Genomic DNA, 17135 nt, shown 5'->3' with positions numbered 1-17135 from the left:
ACAGCAAGTAAGTAATACTACACTATATGGCGATGCTGGTTGACAGCCGCGCTAACAGAAGGAATAGCGACATTTAGCTGTTAATCATCATCGGCGATTTCAACAAATGCATTTGAATGATAAAGCAACGTCAAGAGCGAACGCGACAGTTGGTTCTCCAGCGGTTGTAGAAACTGCCCGAGATAGGGGCCTTTTTAGCGGTCGGTAGTGTCCTGGTCATTCTAATATGAACGGTGTGACGCGATACGTACCCCAGACGCTGTACTGTGCTAAGTGTCCACGGCAACGGGGACAAACGAACGAGAGAGCAAACGACCGATCCACAAGGCCTAAGCGCTTTTATCTGAGCCGGAGATCTCTCGGTGGGTGATGATGTGATTCCGGCTGTGAATATCGCCAAGGCTGAATGAGGCCGATAGAATCACTAAGGCCTCAAATCGTCATCTTAACAAATTCTCATACAGAAGCAGCAACATCAGCATCAACAGCAACAAAGGTAGTCAAAGATGTCGGTGTACGGGAAGGTCTAGCTGGCTAGTTAAGGCGATGAGGCATGGATTTTTAGATAGCAGTCTGCGTCGCCAAACCAGCTAACATGAGTCAATCGGTAAGTGTTATTGGATAAGGAAAATAATCGATTTCCCTGGTCAGTGATGAGTATTGACAAAAATAAAATACACCGAGTAAGATAGTGTGGGCGAAGCTTCGATTAACATATTGCTGTTAACAATTAACTTCAAGGGGGGGTATCACGGTGTCATGGTTTTTTTTACTACTCTTTGTATACATATTATACTGCATATGTATACATGCTTAGCACGCTGTTGTGGAAGAACCGTCAGAACGCTTCTACATCGGTGTAACCTATTGGGTAGAGAAATAGCTTTAATCTTAGCGACAGATACTACATTCGGACCTTGACAGGTGTTGAAGGATACACGCAAATTGCACCAAATATAAACTCCATTCTAGATTTGAAGCACAAATTAGATTAGTCATATAAAACAAATTGAATTCCTGTCGGCATTGATAACAGCTGTCGAAAATATGGCAAAGGCTGGTGAAGGTAAGTAATGATTTTATAACCCACTATCTACTGATGTTAGTCTGATAAGCTAAGGTCAACTGTTCATCTGTTGGACTTTTGGCCAAGCCTCCCCCTGGCTAACAAGCGCCTGATTTTCTGGCCGAAAGCCCCAGCACGTTGAGTTTTCGAAGGCTGGTACTTTTACTGTCGACACTGCTACTCGGGGGCTACGTAAATCTTGCGCGTAACTCAGGCCTGTTAGCCATCGCTTATCCATGGCGTTGCCTGACGATCGACTCTATCGGAGCGCCATATTCGTCACCAGAGCGACATAGAGACTTGGCCATCGTGACATCGCCATCTTGATACACAGTAACGATTTGATCATACGACCACGTCCAGGCAGCACCACGAAGGAATTGTCATTTTTATCATGAATGAGTTACTGGTATGTTCAACTAATATGTAATAGATATTATTATCAGATAGACAGATCAACTCCACTTAGAGCTAGTAGTTCACATAGAGAAAATTTCTCCAACTTACCTTGAAAATACAAATACGAACTATTTAACAAAGAAACGAAACCTAAATGCGCAAGCTTGTATTAATTAAAACCATCATGGAAGCAATACGGTTGGTCATTCAGACATCTGTCAATGCGTTTGTTAGCTTATTAGATACACAGATCGAGGCTTTCCCTCCATTACAATCACAATTATTATAAGAGCGTACCGTCATTTCAGCGTTTCACCATAGCCACATAACAGTCGGACTCTGTAATATAACCCGGGTACCCACCGTTTGATAAGGAAACTCCCCACCGCTCATGCCTATCTACTCAGGTCGCGTGTTTTACGACGAATCTATCGGCTGCGTGCTACATCTGAGACAACTCAACGTGCTAAAGTGTCCACGGCTATTCCCTAATCATTCTCTCACCGGTTCTGTCGACACTTTTGGCAATACACTTTCAGCAACTCCTTGCTCCTGCTGCTATTGATGATATCACCTATAACACATGAAGCATACTCCTCACGCCACTACTGAAGCCACTGGCAACTGTTAACGCAGAGCTTCTGTGGCACAGCTGCCGCCGCAGCGTACGAACCCCCTACCGAAGCTTGGCTGACTGGTAATGCGCGCTTAGTGGTGCGGCTATCGTACGTGCTTCCTGGCAGCGTTGCCCCGCTGTTACAGCTGCAAAAGCAGTAGTGTGGGAAGATAGGTGGTCGACTACCCCCAAAACCAGTCGAAACTGTGTAGTAAGAAGGGAGAACGATGAGCTGATGAACCATCTTCACTGCCAATCCCTGCGTCGACCATCGACGCTTCCTTGCAATTGGTTATGAGCCGCTTACCATCGCCGACGCTAAGCAAAGCGACAACCTCTGCTAACAGCCGTGCGGCGCAAGCGGCAAACGAGAGTTAACGAGCTGTTGAACGGCGATGGAGCTTAGCCATATCTAAAGATGGGGAAAGCGAACTTTGCGTATGGAACAGTTCTTTGGCAAGACAGGCGACAGGTTGACGAAGTTCGTGTAACGAGTAAAAGGGATTCGACGAAGATACATAGAGCGCGTTCGTAAGAAAGACAATTTCGATGGGTACGTGAGTGCAATGGTCGACAAAACGTAGAGATTTTTATCGCTGTTTCGATAACCTCTAACGGACGACTTCTTTAAGCCGGTCTGCGCGATCTTCGGGTTTTTCTGGTAGAAAACATCGTCTGGGAATGTTTTAATGCGTAGCAAAATAATACCAACGCTTCATCTGTGTTTATATGGGAGCGCGGCACTTGTTGTCTGTCCAATCTACGGCGGGCCTGTATCGGGCAATTTCGGCAGTGCTTAGCCATGTTGTCAGATGTCAACTTGAATCGTCGCAGTTGTCGATTTACACAACAGTCGTTGTTCCGGTAGATCCTTCTACTGTGGTAGATTAGAATATCTTCACTCATAGTTCTTTTTTCAACCCGCCTAGTATCTCGATGACGGTGTCTTCTTGGCAAAGGCAACAACGGCATCCGTGCCAGTGCAAAGCGACGCTAGCTTTCGAACAGAGCAAATGGATAGTGCTTTCAGACGCAGCCTAGCTCGCAAAGACAGATTACTCGACGAAGACACCCGACTTCGGATTGGGCATTTGAGAACTACTCTGCGACAAACTTATAAGGTCAGTGACACCCGAAGACCGTGTTAAAGTAATAATGGTCATATGTAATTAGCCAATGAAAAAAGCGTTTTAAAAAAATCCCTAATATACTGTGAATAGACGTCGCCGTTAATGCCCGAATATCGTGTGCTTACATCACTTGTTTCAAATGCACAAAACAAGCTTGAAGCAGACTGATGTGTTCCTCTACTTCATCGGCTAGAGGCAGCCCTCCGCTCAGAGCGGGTGGCAGACTGCGGGGATTAAAAAGGCTCAAATTTGCAGACATTTCCCACTTGTTACAGGCCGATTATATAATTCTCTTGTTAGCTTTTCGCCTGCCGCTACCGCACCAAGATGATAGCTCGCCAAAGAAGAGTTTGTCATAGACAAGCATGCGGAAACCTGCGAAGTCCTAAATCATCTTAAAGCCAAATTTTTCCCTAACGACGGAAACGACCCGCCCGAAGACTGCTTCTTAAGAATAGCTCGAACTGTATCAGCAGTAGGACCTCGATTTCAGTGGAATGTCTGAAATATATTTTCCTAACGCCTAAACGCGCTGTGCTAGCGCATTTCAAGTTTAATTGGCGTCTCCCGATCGGAGACCATAGCTGCTTAGCTCTAGGAATATCGGCCCATGTGCAGTGTCCATGATCTAACAGAATTTGCAAGGAGGAAAACTTAGGACTTGCTCAACAAACTAGGCCTAATAGGCGACGTTTGTAGACTTTAACTGAAAAAGCTTATTGGTTTCATTCGCAGGGGCATGTTCGATGCGTTTCAGCCTCGACCTCAACTAGTTGCGAGGCTGCCATCTCGCGGATACCATCAACATCTCTTTAGACTATGGCTAAATACGGGCGGAGGGAAGGGGTAAGAGGGTGTTGAGGGCAGGAAGGGAGGAGAAGTGTGGGGTGAACTTACAAATCCGTGCTTGTCGGAAATGTTGTTGGTTAGCTTGAGCTTGTGGAATGAAACCACTTTTTGCATCCATTGTTCGCCGGTAGCCGGTGAATCGGGGTGAATGTACATCCGCTTCGGCATTTCGGGGTCCGCCTTACCGGCGATCATCCACCGTGAATTATGGAACTTATATCGACAGTCATCTGCGGCAACGATGTCCATCAGTAGGATGTACTTCGCTCGCTTGTCCAGACCTGACACTCGTACTTTAAACGCTGGGAACATTCTCCTGTAACACATAACACCGGCGAAAGAAGAAGACAAATCAAAATAAGCATGTTGTTAGCAAAGGGATAGCGCAAGCTATATAGTGTCTATTCAAAAAAGCACCGTCGAAGATGCATCTGTCAACCAAAATGGCAGGAAGAATAACTGTTTTTGACCATTGCAGCCAGGCGACGCCACTTCGACACAACTGTTAAATGTTGTACTTTAGTGATTTTCACTGACCGCCAGAAGCTGTACACTCGTGGGTACACGTGTCTATCAGCAAGCGATATGGCATCTGCCTACGACACGTACAAAGCACCGCGTTCGGCGCCCTATCGTCACAAATAATGCTACACATGGCCTAAAGTGGCAACCATATCTTACCTATTTGCCTGAGTATAGTGTATGTGTTCGCTCGAAGCCATCACTCCTCGAAGTAAGGTGACCTTCCATTAGAAGCGAATCGTCATGGAGCAAGATAAAAGAAACCATTGCTGAACGAAGCAGTCGAACAAAGAAAGAGATTTGCAGTAGGTCAGGAGCCTCAAGCAGAAAAGCAGATCTTCGACACTGCGCGATTATCAGGGAGCTACAAACGCACGTGAGCCCCGCGTGGCCAGCCCTTCCCAGCTGTTCACCTCCTGACACCGAAATGTCGTAGGGGGTAATTTAAAATTTGTGATTTCGTCCTATCCGTTCCTCTGTGCTATTTCTGCTCTGTGCTTCAGTGTCAACTAGCGTAGTGCTTTTTCTCTTCGCCACTGTCATATGACAATTGTGGGCTGGTCTCGTTTACTGTGTTCGACCTGGGTTTGCCCCAGTCCTAACACAGTTGTAGCCTGCCTGCCTGCCTGCCCTGTTCCGGTTATTGCTTACCAGCCGCACCGACTCACCCACTATTATTCGTCCCTTATTTTAGAAGCAATGCTAATAGATGGGAGACACTTTTATAGTGGCTGTTATGGCCCCCCTTCCACTCTTGATTATGCTGTAGTCGTGTCGCTGCTACTGCTGCTACTATCGCCAGAAGCAAGCGGCTGGCTCAAGTCCACTCAGAGAGACACCTCCACATAAATGGAGACGGCGATAACAAAGGCAGATCAGCGTGTGCGCCTTTTGCAAAAATGCCACTGCAATTGTTGACACAGCAGCCACACGGCTTGGTAATGCTACCATAGTATCGAGCACAGATCAGTCGTATTCAGAGAAACTAATCACACCATGATTGCTAGTGAAACAGAAGAAATAACGGCGGGCGAGGAAGCAACGCGTACGCCTGGCGATAACTGGTTGGTCTGTGAACAACACCGATGGATAGACAGATGGGTGTGAAAAAAGAAGCGAAACACTTGGCTTGACTGGCTGGAACAGAAATCGTAATCCGGATCGACGTAATCTACGAAAGGGAGGCAAAATAAGGGAAAGATGGAAGCAGCTGCTCGTACAGACTTCGCCACGATCCCAAATGTCTCGGTTCAACAGGTCAGCATCTATGTATAGTGTCAGATGTAGTTCTGTGGGAGCGACTCTGAATGCGAGCAATTTGCCCGTGCTGTCGGAGATCAGTTAAAGGCAAAAAAAAGATGGCCGAACAAACGAGCTCATTCGCCTACAACGAAGTAGATCTGTCCCGTTTCTTACCTGCAGGAACGTATTGTTTTTGTTTATTTAGTAGCAGGATGAAATGTTGTAGTTCAGCTATAACAACTGAGACCAGTGTTATTGCATTGCGGTATGTCATGCGTTAGCGGATAGTAAATTCGCCTACCATCTAATACGAAATGGACTGTTATATTTTTAGTATTATCGGCGCGGTATTCTTCCACTTTAAGTAGGCCCCTTATACATCCTGCCGTCACAGTTGGCACTTCTCGGACGACGGAGTCCGACTGCCTTGAGTCCCGCAGTAGGACATATACCTCCACGACTTCATATGATAAAATAGAGTGCGTCGAAGTCGGTATGGTCTTATCTCGACGTATTGATAAGGGCGATTTACTTCATTCTGCACTAATCATCGTTTCTGTCGTCATCCAGATCTGCGTAGTCCCATAGAATTTGCTGCAGTTAGTATTTTAGGAATGTCCACCGTCACTGTAACGCGGTAATTTATGGTAAATAGGCATCTGAAATGGCGTTTAGAAGTGCAATACTGCCAGACTCACTCCGACGAAGTGTCCAATTAGACCGCAAACAACTCCACGACTAAAAGCTTCGGAACACGATTGCATTTATGATTGCCGTCCAGCTCTGACCGTTTTACCGATTCCGCGCTTACGAATTGTTGATGTGGAATTGCTGGGTGTCAGCAGCTCACCTCAGATCGGGTGACGTGACCTCGTCGACGTGAGGGGGTGTAGCGCCCACGGATCTAACGATCCTGACAGTCGGTGCACAGAATGACTGCAGTCGTCACACCAGCTATTTCGAATAGCCGTTTTAGATAGGAGAAAGCATACAAACAGGACGGCCCTTTTGCTTTAACGCCCCGTGCTACTCATACTGTATAATATAATCCAACATCGAAAATCGAAACATAATATAGATCTATCGGCCAGCTTTATTAAACCGGCATCGATGTTTACTAAACTCATGGAACATACGGCAGTGGCTTGATTTTAAAAATCGTACAAGTCTTTATGTATGTATTACGGAATAAACATGCAGTGAAATAATGAAGGACCAATGTTGCTCATGCTATAGGGGGTTGATTCTTTAATGACAGCACGGACGAGATAGACGCTGCAACGATGTTAAAAAATCTTGACCAGTGCTATCAGTTCCCTGGCCATGGTCGCCGATTTGGCCGAGATACTGGCTGGCGGTAGCAGCCTTTGACCCGGCACTGATATGGAGTGATAAACGGGTATCGACAAGAAGCTTTCGTTGGATAATACAGTACTTGATCTACGGCACGAGCCACTAATACTAAGGCACATCGTTAACAACGTCGAAAAGACATCTACGTTAAACATCGTACAACCCGAAATGATTGTGCTTGATCCGAGCGGCTGAATTACAAATCTATGGATAGAGCCTTAGGAAAGGAACTTAAACATAACCTCAATCAAAGAAAGAACAATCAAGGCACTACCCAATATGCGCAGGAACGGACTTCATACGTGTAGAGTGCTTACACACCGGCATGGCTGGCACGGATAAACAAAGGCTTATAACACATCGATTTGGCAACGAAAGTTAATCTTAGCCGATAAGAAACGTTAGATGTTAATGACCGCAATGTATGACACATAAAAAAAAACAATAATTAGTTCTATAATACCTTCAAAAGCATGATTACCTGATAGGTCTCAAATGAACAAATATGGTCTAGAAAAGCTACAAGAAGTATATAATCGCGGCCACAAACAGCTAAGCCCGCAGCTCGTTTCCTCTTACAAGGTATTCCGGATACGTATAGCCGTACGTATAACTAACTACCGTCGGTTCCACCTATCTGGTTCTGGGCTTGGTTTGGCAAGACGGCGTTGAGATGCAATCACTGATCGCCCCTCCTTTCTCTACTTGATATGTCGCGATTTTCGTTGCGAGATTGTTGCTGCTTTTAACGCTGTCATCGGTGGTTGTTGTTGGTGTCTCTGGCACTATCGCTCTTTTGCGCTATTTTTGTGCCTGTCAGACCGACTTCCAAGTTTGCTTGGCCCTACTTCAAATCGCTAAGGGAGGCCAGCCAATTGAAGCTGTTTGAAATATCCAATGAACTATGGGCACGGACCAGGCAAGAAACGAGCCTGGTGTTGAAAAAGTATCAGCTTGGCAGCGCTAGCAAAGTAAGTGGTCGACCCGATAGGGCCGACCGCTGAACGGATCTCTGGAGGAGTGAAGGCACCCGGTCGCAATGCCGAAGAAAGGGCGAGCAAGGCATCATCCTGCGTTGCGGGTGGACGACCTCGGAAAGCGAGCGGCCTAGGAAAGAAGATCTCGCGCGAGTGACAAACCCCACTTAGGTGAAGCAGTGAGGCTTAAACCAACGACACGACAACGAACCGTCTCGAAGGGAGGAACCAATCAAAGACAGCCAGACGAAAAGGCAGACCGAGGGCTCAAGCACATTGAGGTAAGAAGAGCGCTTCGGTGAGCCGTTACTCCCGCAAGCCGTCCCAGACTCCCCCAGGATCAAGGAAAGGCGCAAGAGAAAACGAGGTGGAAAAGCAAAAGACGACGACAATGTTCGTCGCCGCTGGTTTGAACTCATGGGCGACTTTAATCAGAGCCTGCCCAATAAAAAAGGGAAGAGGCGACAGCGAAATCAGTCTCAGTCAAAAAAGGGAGCGTATAAGGTGCCCCCTGTAGCAGGCAGCAGACTTCGTTCCTCACATACTCGTAATAGAAAGCACGGACGATGTCGGTGAGCGTAGGTATATATTATTGTCTCTTACTAATACTGCTTCGGCTGGCTAGCCTGTAGACGCTGATGAGAGGCTTGATGCTCAGACACTAGAAACCAGAGGAACCTCAACCTTCGCATCGGCATATAAACACGCAGAAATTCAGATTGGCCGCTCACACAACATAGTCAACAGCACGCAAAGTAACGAACCGACTTCTCACGAACGTCGGCGGCGCTGGACGCCGATGGACCTGTCATCATTTCTCTTTAGTCGACATTACTTAGACGGATCGTATCCGCCCAGTAGCAACAACGATAGATTCAGTAGCAATGGCGACTGTACAACAGTCGTGTCGACCTGACTTTTCCTCTCGATGCTTTTTTTTTAGTTGACAAAGCAGAAAACTATAACATATGATAAAAGCTGGAGGCAGGCTAGAAAAGTGGCTATGAGTGACGTCGCTAAAAGGAGGAAAACAATAGCAACAACGAGCTGCCGAAGTGCACTTAAGTTAAACAAACTGTCAACTTTTGGCAGAAAGGGCAATATATAGGGAGCTACAAGAGAAGTTGGAGAGTCGCTGCTATAGATATTGCAAATTACCGGGTGTTCTTGCGACTCCATGACGCTTCCACGACGTCTCGAGTAATCGGACCAGCAGCAAGTCGATATTTAGATAGCTGGATCAGTTATAGGGGGCTTGTACACTATATCTAAGTTGTACTGTTGTTAGCATTCACTATACATATGTTTACCGCATAGAAGCAGACTGTCTGCCTATTTTGAGCTGCAGAGTTAACACAAATCACAGAGCACCGCTGCAAAGTATATAACAACCCGTCGCATTGGTAAATTTCTCATAGAACTTGATGCTTCATCGCAGAGGGACCCCGTCGAGGTGGGGAAGTTTTCCCCGTTCTCCCGGTCGTATCTTTACCTCTCACTTTAGTTGTCGCGGCGGCGACGGCTGCGATGGCGCTGACATGCGCGTGCCTCTCGACCACGAAATCGCCAAACGAACCTCCATCGTGTTCGTTGCTGTTTCGTCTCTCATCATCAGACTCTTCGTTGCTGCTCCTAAAGCTGTTGCCATCGATGAGCTGGTAACTTGTAACTTAGGTGTAGCAGAAGAGGGGCTCTCGTTTGCTCATGTATATCCCCCATGCCGACTCGAATGATTGCGGATAAGTGAAATAATAAATTGCCAACCATTCGCTTGCTTGACATTTGCGCACCAGCGGGGGCTACGTGGATCTTCTCACGATGATGAAGATATCGATGGTGAATAGGAGGGATGAAGATTAGGGGCCATTGAGCCTATAGAGGTACTCGAGGTCAGCCTTCTCCGTCAGCGTGTATGGGTGCTGACATTGCTTGTCACTCATGAAAGTGATGATGCCAGTAATGATGATGTCTAACTTCAACAGGCGATATCTGTCTTTCTGTAACCCCCAAGTGAAGACGTAGTGTGCAGTCGTTCTGCATAGGTTTGTAGATACATTGTACTATTGCGAATATGTATTGTTGCATGGTCCAGCGTTTTTCGATTGCTTTTGTTAGCTTTTACTTACTTATTTAGCGACATAAATAAGTTTGTTAGGTAGATAGTACTATCGAACACTACCTGGATTTTTTTCTTTGAAGCATATAGCCTAATAACGATAGGTCTAATCGTAGTTATTACTTAGTCTATGCGTTTGGTCGTCGATGTATATACGGTTGATACGAAAGTTCGGCTAGTGGGACATGTTAAACTGACAAGATAAGTTTTAATAAAATGCACTGAATATATGATATAATCATAAAGAGGCAAATTTGGGAACAGCTTTCTCAAACTAAATTTCGCTAGATCTACATCGGTAATTAATAATCCCTGATTCTACAAATCACGTACGAGAGACACTAATATAGAGCTACTTAACTCTGAAATCTCGTCAAATCGACAAGTATCACAACGGTCAGAATTTACGGGTGTTGATTATCAGAATAGCTCTGTGTTAGTATAGCAGGCCCATTAGGTCGTGCATTTGTGTCGCGTAACGGAACGCCATTCCAATACAGGTCCTGTATGACCATCGGCTTGATACTCTGCCATTTACTCAGATCAGCAGATGGTTCTAACGAATACTGAAGGACATACCCTTCAACGAAGTAGCTAGGTACCCATAGACAATCAATACACTTTACCTGTCGCATTTAGTAAACAGATCTTGGGCAAAGTCGAATGAAATCCTCTGACTGGCGCACGAGCACAACTTAAACAGCATCATCAGAAACAATTGTAATGTAACTAATAGCAGCAGGTCGTAAGGTTAGTACAAAAAGTTTCCATGATGTGCACTCTGGCCACATCTTACAATACCACTCATTATTACTGAGTGAAGCAGGGGGAGAGGAGGAGGGACACTCTGATGAAGAACATGATACGAGATCCATCTCCTTTGAAGATGGTGGTTTTGGCAGAACGCGATATGTATGCTATTTTCTGAGCTACTAAAAAGGACGATAATATTTCTCAACGACACAAGCAGCAGTATTTGATGAACATTGTTTCAAATAGATGACTGTATTGAGAAGGACGAAACAGGACCCGAGATTGGTTCTGTGATACAACTGAGTCACCGTGGGTCGCAATTAGCTATGAGATACAATAGCAAGACTAGCGCAAACATAGCGTCCAACTGTTTGACTTCGCCAGGAAGTCTGATTTATGAATCGGCCATATTTTCTATTTTGATAGACACGTAGCAAGTAAACGTTATACCTCAACCTTCTGTGGGTAATCGAATGCACGGAACACCTAGTTGAGCCATTGAGCAATAGAACCAACTGAATCGATGAGAATCTCACTAACACACTAAGTAACAAACCAGAAAGCCCCGAATATGTGTCTCTATGTTATTCTTTCAAGTAACTCTCTCAAATGATGAAATAGACGCACGTATGAACGTATAAGGTAAGTAGCGTAATAAAGGGGCATTATCTGTGAGAAGAAAACCCGTATTTGATGATTGAAATTCGGTAATATGAACCTGTTAACGATGTAAACAGACGTATGACATCCATAAAAGTTGACCGTTGAGATACATAAAAGCCATATGACCGCTGTGGGCAAACGTCGCACAAGAGCGTAACCTGCTATCACTACATTATTTGTAAGACGAAATCTCACTAGGCGCGACTATCTAATATTTTCAACAGCTACAGAAACTGATCGCGCTATCTTGTAGCGTCGCTGCCCCTCACTGCCTTTCCGGTCCTTGCCTAGGGGGATTATTCTGCCCTGTCTGTGCTAGGAGCAACCCTGGTAACTGCCTGGTGCCAGCTAGTCATCACTGAATCACAGAACTTTGTCTATTTGCTGTCCATATACTGTCCTGTTGGCCACCCAAGTTCGTACCGATAACCATTATTATAATAGTGATAGCGCAACGGCGCTGACCTATAGATGGTAAGAACATACAAGCTGCCACCGGTTGAAGTGCCATATTTCTATCCGCAGCATAGACACGGCCACGATGAATGGATGCTGAAGCACACTGTAGTAGTCATCGAGTATAGCACTAATAATAAATAAACCAGGGCGCACCGTGATGGACAAAATATGCTAAACGCACTATCCATAGCTTGCTATTACCCGATGAACGCCGCTGGTTCCTGAGTGACATCCACGACATTGGCGTGCTGACCATAGACTTTCATATACGCACGATTCGTGCACTCACAGATTCGCTTTTCTCGTGCAGGCCAAGAACAACATGGAACATGGCGCCTATCGTGCGCACGCCCGTCAACCAATAGTTCCTACTTTGGATCGTGATCGTGGTCGTAACCTCGGTAATGGCGTAACTTCTTTGAGTATTGTCGAGCTGCTTAAATGTACACACTCGCCAAGTCGATGACTGTTTCCGCTCGGTGACAGCTTGTGCTCCCTGTATGAAACTCGCCGTTTCCACGCAACCCGATAGGATTCGTACGGCTTGTGATGGTCGACAATTCCGTTCCCTATTCACCAAAAGTTCTTCCTTCTGTCTGTCTCCTATAGACAAGCTTTATAATTAATTATTGCAGGCGTCCTCACCGTTGCCGTCACCGAAGCCTGCACCAATACAACTTTGCATAGAAATGCTCGGTCAAAAGGCGGTCGGCGAATCTCTAACCAAAATGGGTCTGCTTGGGGACCAAGGCAGATTCGGGTCTAAACCTATGTAGCTATATCGTCGCACAAATTGACAAGCGCTGTGTACCGACCTGGATGTCCTCTACTTCTGGAGGGCACCGCCGGTTTCCTTGGACAGTTCACTGGTTAGTATTGGTGATGGCAGGCGGGGCTGTGGCATCAGCGGCGGCAGAACCCCATAGGAAAATGGTCATCCAACACCGGGGCTAATGCCAGGATGGCCAATGGATATCCCTAACTATGACGACGACGGTGATGTATTGACAACAAATGTTAACGCGTCTAATGTAGATAGCGCAGAATAATCAAACTTATCTAACAGGCGGCATTCGATCAGCGTCCAACCATCAGACACCGAACTATGAATGAACAAGCCAAACGTTATCGATGCACCGGGTGGGACAGGAAGAACCGACGGAAGGTTGCGTAAATATGTACGAATCCCGCTATGTACGCAGTTCAGCCGGTGCATAGGTTCGTTTCGCCTTGTTGATTCGACTTTCTCCCGCTGCAACGACGCAACTAGTTAGTACTGCTTCTGTATTCTTGCGGTCGCTCATAGCCGCAGAAACAACAAATACGACAACAACAACAACAACAATGATGACGACAACCCCACGGAGCCCATCCATGTTACATCAGCCATATAGCAATATAGCGTGCGCTTTTTAAATAAACATCAACATTCTCGAATTCATAATATTCGGAAACAAAAATATATATATATATATATATATATATATATATTAGTTTCTGTTATATATAACAAGTATGTATATATTTGATTGCAATTTTTCTTATCTGCTATCAGCTTAGTCGTTTTCCCTGCTCAGCCCAATTCAGGAGAATGACAATCATGATCTTGATTTTAACTCTGACCTTGCCGCTGCTGATGAGACCCAAGCAATACTGAAGACCTACCTACCTCTGTCATCGGTTTCTCAATGATTACTTAATCTGTTGCTGTTTCGTAATTTATATACGCGTGCCCCATTCAATCAGCAGGTAACGAGGGCAGGCGCAGTGAGTGCGTGCTGTCATTGCCAGCACCTAATCATATTGAACTCGCACTAGCATTATTACTATGACTGCTATCGTAATAGAGATAGTATCGCTCGTCACTGGCCGCTATCGAATCAGAACGCGGCGATCTGTGCCACCAACAGGCGAACTCGCTTAGCGACCCCATAAACCAACAACGTGTCTGTCCACCAAATAAGACACGTCACCAGCGGTACGACGGTGCGCAGACGTCCAGTTACCATCATGCCACGTCCGCCGTCAGCAATACGACCAAAGCCGGCGAACATGCATCGGCTATCATTTTTGTGGGGTATGCTTACCCCCTACCTGGATAAAATCGTTCCTATAGCCGGTCAGTGAACCGTCGCACTTATCCCCCCAGAGGGCCTTTGTCGATTACTTTAATTACCTTTGAACTGAACTTGAAGATTAAAGAGCCTGAAAGAACAGCCAGTGGATAGCCAAGAGGTACACTAGATGGGACAAACTCTAGTATCAACAAATATGCTTCTTTTGGACGCTGTTAACTTGCCTAAAGGTTTACAGTTTAATTATAAGCAACGCCTCACCTGAACTATTGAGTTTCAGTCATTTAATTTATGCTGGAACGACCCAAAGATTTATCGTCGCGCTGCTTTCTCTAATACTGTTGCTAGTGTATATCCGTTTAATCCGTATATCCGATAAGCGTCACGCTGGCTGGGGTACATTAATCAACAGTACGGTTTTGGACTACAACGCCACCGCATCTGGACCTATCCGTTGACTCGAATCAACAGGATTTAGTGGTCAGCGTTCAGCTGTGATTTCTGATCGACTCTAGGCAGCCATGGACGGATTGATAACGAATTTCACTTAGCACGACAGCAACTTGATGTCCCTCATTAAAGCTACTGTAAAGCTTTATCTCTATATAATACGTTGCTAGTGAAGGTTGACATGGAATGATGCTCGAAGCACCGAAGTGCGTAATATGTTTACGATAGCGCAAATCGATATTTTCTATAATTCAGCTTTTTTTTTTTTTGTTGTGATCAACGACGACCAGAAGCTGTTGGGGGCAGCTTTTTTTTTGCTCCGTTTATAACGACAGAATATTATGAGCATGTTCATATTACCTTCGAAAATAGTCAGTGTTTGATTGAACGCCAGCGATTTTCCCCGAATTATTATTCCATTAGGAGCATTGCGGCAGATAAGTTACTCTTGCAAGTCCCCTAGGCATCGAAAATTCATAGATAAAAATGCATAATAGTTTATCGAACGAATCTATTTATATCTAAATATAAAGGTATAAGTTGAGGCTGTATAATCTAATTGTTTCAACAAGCGACTAGAAATTCCAGCCTTGAACAGCCTCCCTCAAATCTCTATAGTATTGAAAGCACAGACTTAAGTGTCTCATGCCATTGATTCGAAAAGTTGAACGTGATGAACGCCCACAGCATTTTTAAATACGGGCCCGCTTTTCAAATCAAACGGATTCTGCTTATGACGGCTATTTGGAAAGGCCGCGTTAACTAACGCCACCGTCGCCTACACTCGAAACCAGTGTTTCGTTCCTCGTGCCCTTTCTGCCAATTGAGTCGTCACCGCAGCGGGAAGCGCGTGCCGTCAACAGGACGGCAAAATACCCAGACTAGGCTGAATGCTCCGCGTTCAGTCGATTTCTGTCGCACAGATGGCGACCGATCTATTTTGCCCAACTCGTACAGCACGGCCGTCCGTTTAAACCCGACGAAACTGTCTACCCGCACAAATTTTCCCTATGACACGTTAACACCCATCGCCGCGACGTGAGAAATCCCCCGCATGAGAAACACTGGTCTCGTCAACTTAGCTGGCACGAAGATGCTGGTGAGCCATATGTGGTCACCGGAAAAGTAAGTTTAATCGGTTTACTTCTTTACAAGTTGCAGAGAAAAATAATAAAAGTATGCTATAGGACAAAACACTTGAACTACTGCTGATATGAGCTAAAGCTTTGATAACAGTGTATCTTATGTTGACAATGTTTATACGTGAAGCTAGATGGAAGCTTCTTTGGGGGACCCACCTGGTCGGCATGTAGTAGAGAAACACGATTTTTAGAAAATGTCAAATTGACATGCGCGGATTGAGCACAGACCTAGCTCTTGAACGAAGCCACGGCCGTTACCGTTAACCACGACATATTTGTTAGATAGAATTAATTTGGCAGAATTCGCACTTCGGTGTTATTTTTCAGTTGGCATCACAACAAAACAACGGACAAGGTATTGAGAATCTCGCGTCTCACGACTTGCTCATTTAGGGAACACCATAACCATCTCTGGAAAAGGCCAGGACTTCTAAAGTTCTACTAAAACATTTTTACATAATGTAAGAGCCACGCAGAACAAATCATCGTTTCAGATCCGTCGGCTGAGCTTAAAATGTAACGAAAGTTTTCCTTACACTAGATGGGGACTATGGGGAACTTTGGAACTTAGGACTATGGATTTCGGCGAAGCAAGCCGGCATAAATAGCAACGAATAAGCTATATAATTTACTAGATACCGCCTCCGCGGGTTTCAGTACGTAATGTCCCTTTACCATCTCGTCTCGCTGGAGCCGCGTCAGCTGTTTGTTTGTTGCACACGAGCGCCTAACAAGGAACACTGACGCCGGCCACGATTACCTACTTGACTGTAGCTGTTGTCGCAAGCGATAGAGCAAAACATGTTCATATAAAACGAGCTTTTGTTACTTAACGCAAAGGCTTCTGTTGTATCTCAGATCATTTCCCAGCATTTCATCTGTTCTACATTGCGATGAACCCAGTAGCAATTATGACGGTTGGTCGTCATGCAACTCGCTTACATCTAGCTCATAACAACGGGGGGAATCATTCATTAAAATGACGCCTTTTCGTTGACTTTACCGATTTTACGGCGTTAACGATGTTTGGATCTTAACAGACCTCGCTCCATTGTTTTGTTATCATATTCTGCTTCACCGCCGGACTGCCTGCTCCCGCCGCAAAACCAAAGTAGGAGCGTTTGCATGATCGCAGGACAGGGCCACAGACCACTCTTATTAGTACTATCTCGATCTGTATCTGAAACTGTGCGGTGTGAAAGAAACGATGGAATGGCGGTCATGGTCCTCTCCCGGCAGTGCTATTTCGAAACATTTCTCTCTTAGCCTTAGGCCTTAGCAGTCTCTTGCTTACATGCCTGTCTAGCGGCTTACCTGGCAGCT

At 45.5% G+C, this 17135-nt stretch overlaps 1 protein-coding gene across 2 annotated transcripts in view; it reads right to left on the bottom strand.

The window, feature by feature from the left end:
- The window catches only part of LOC111252950 (uncharacterized), a 57789-nt gene that overhangs the window by 15942 nt on the left and 24712 nt on the right, over positions 1-17135 (bottom strand). For both annotated transcript variants that reach the window (XM_022811639.2, XM_022811640.2), the window contains exon 2: positions 4109-4376. In XM_022811639.2, the coding sequence (XP_022667374.1) occupies positions 4109-4376 (268 nt within the window). The remainder of the gene's footprint in view (positions 1-4108; positions 4377-17135) is intronic.

The sequence above is a fragment of the Varroa destructor genome, unplaced genomic scaffold (genome assembly GCF_002443255.2).
Source record: "Varroa destructor unplaced genomic scaffold, Vdes_3.0 BEIS01000006.1, whole genome shotgun sequence".
Lineage (NCBI taxonomy): Eukaryota > Metazoa > Arthropoda > Arachnida > Mesostigmata > Varroidae > Varroa > Varroa destructor.
Note: the sequence above shows the minus strand (reverse complement) of the source record. Positions and strands in the feature narration are given on the sequence as shown.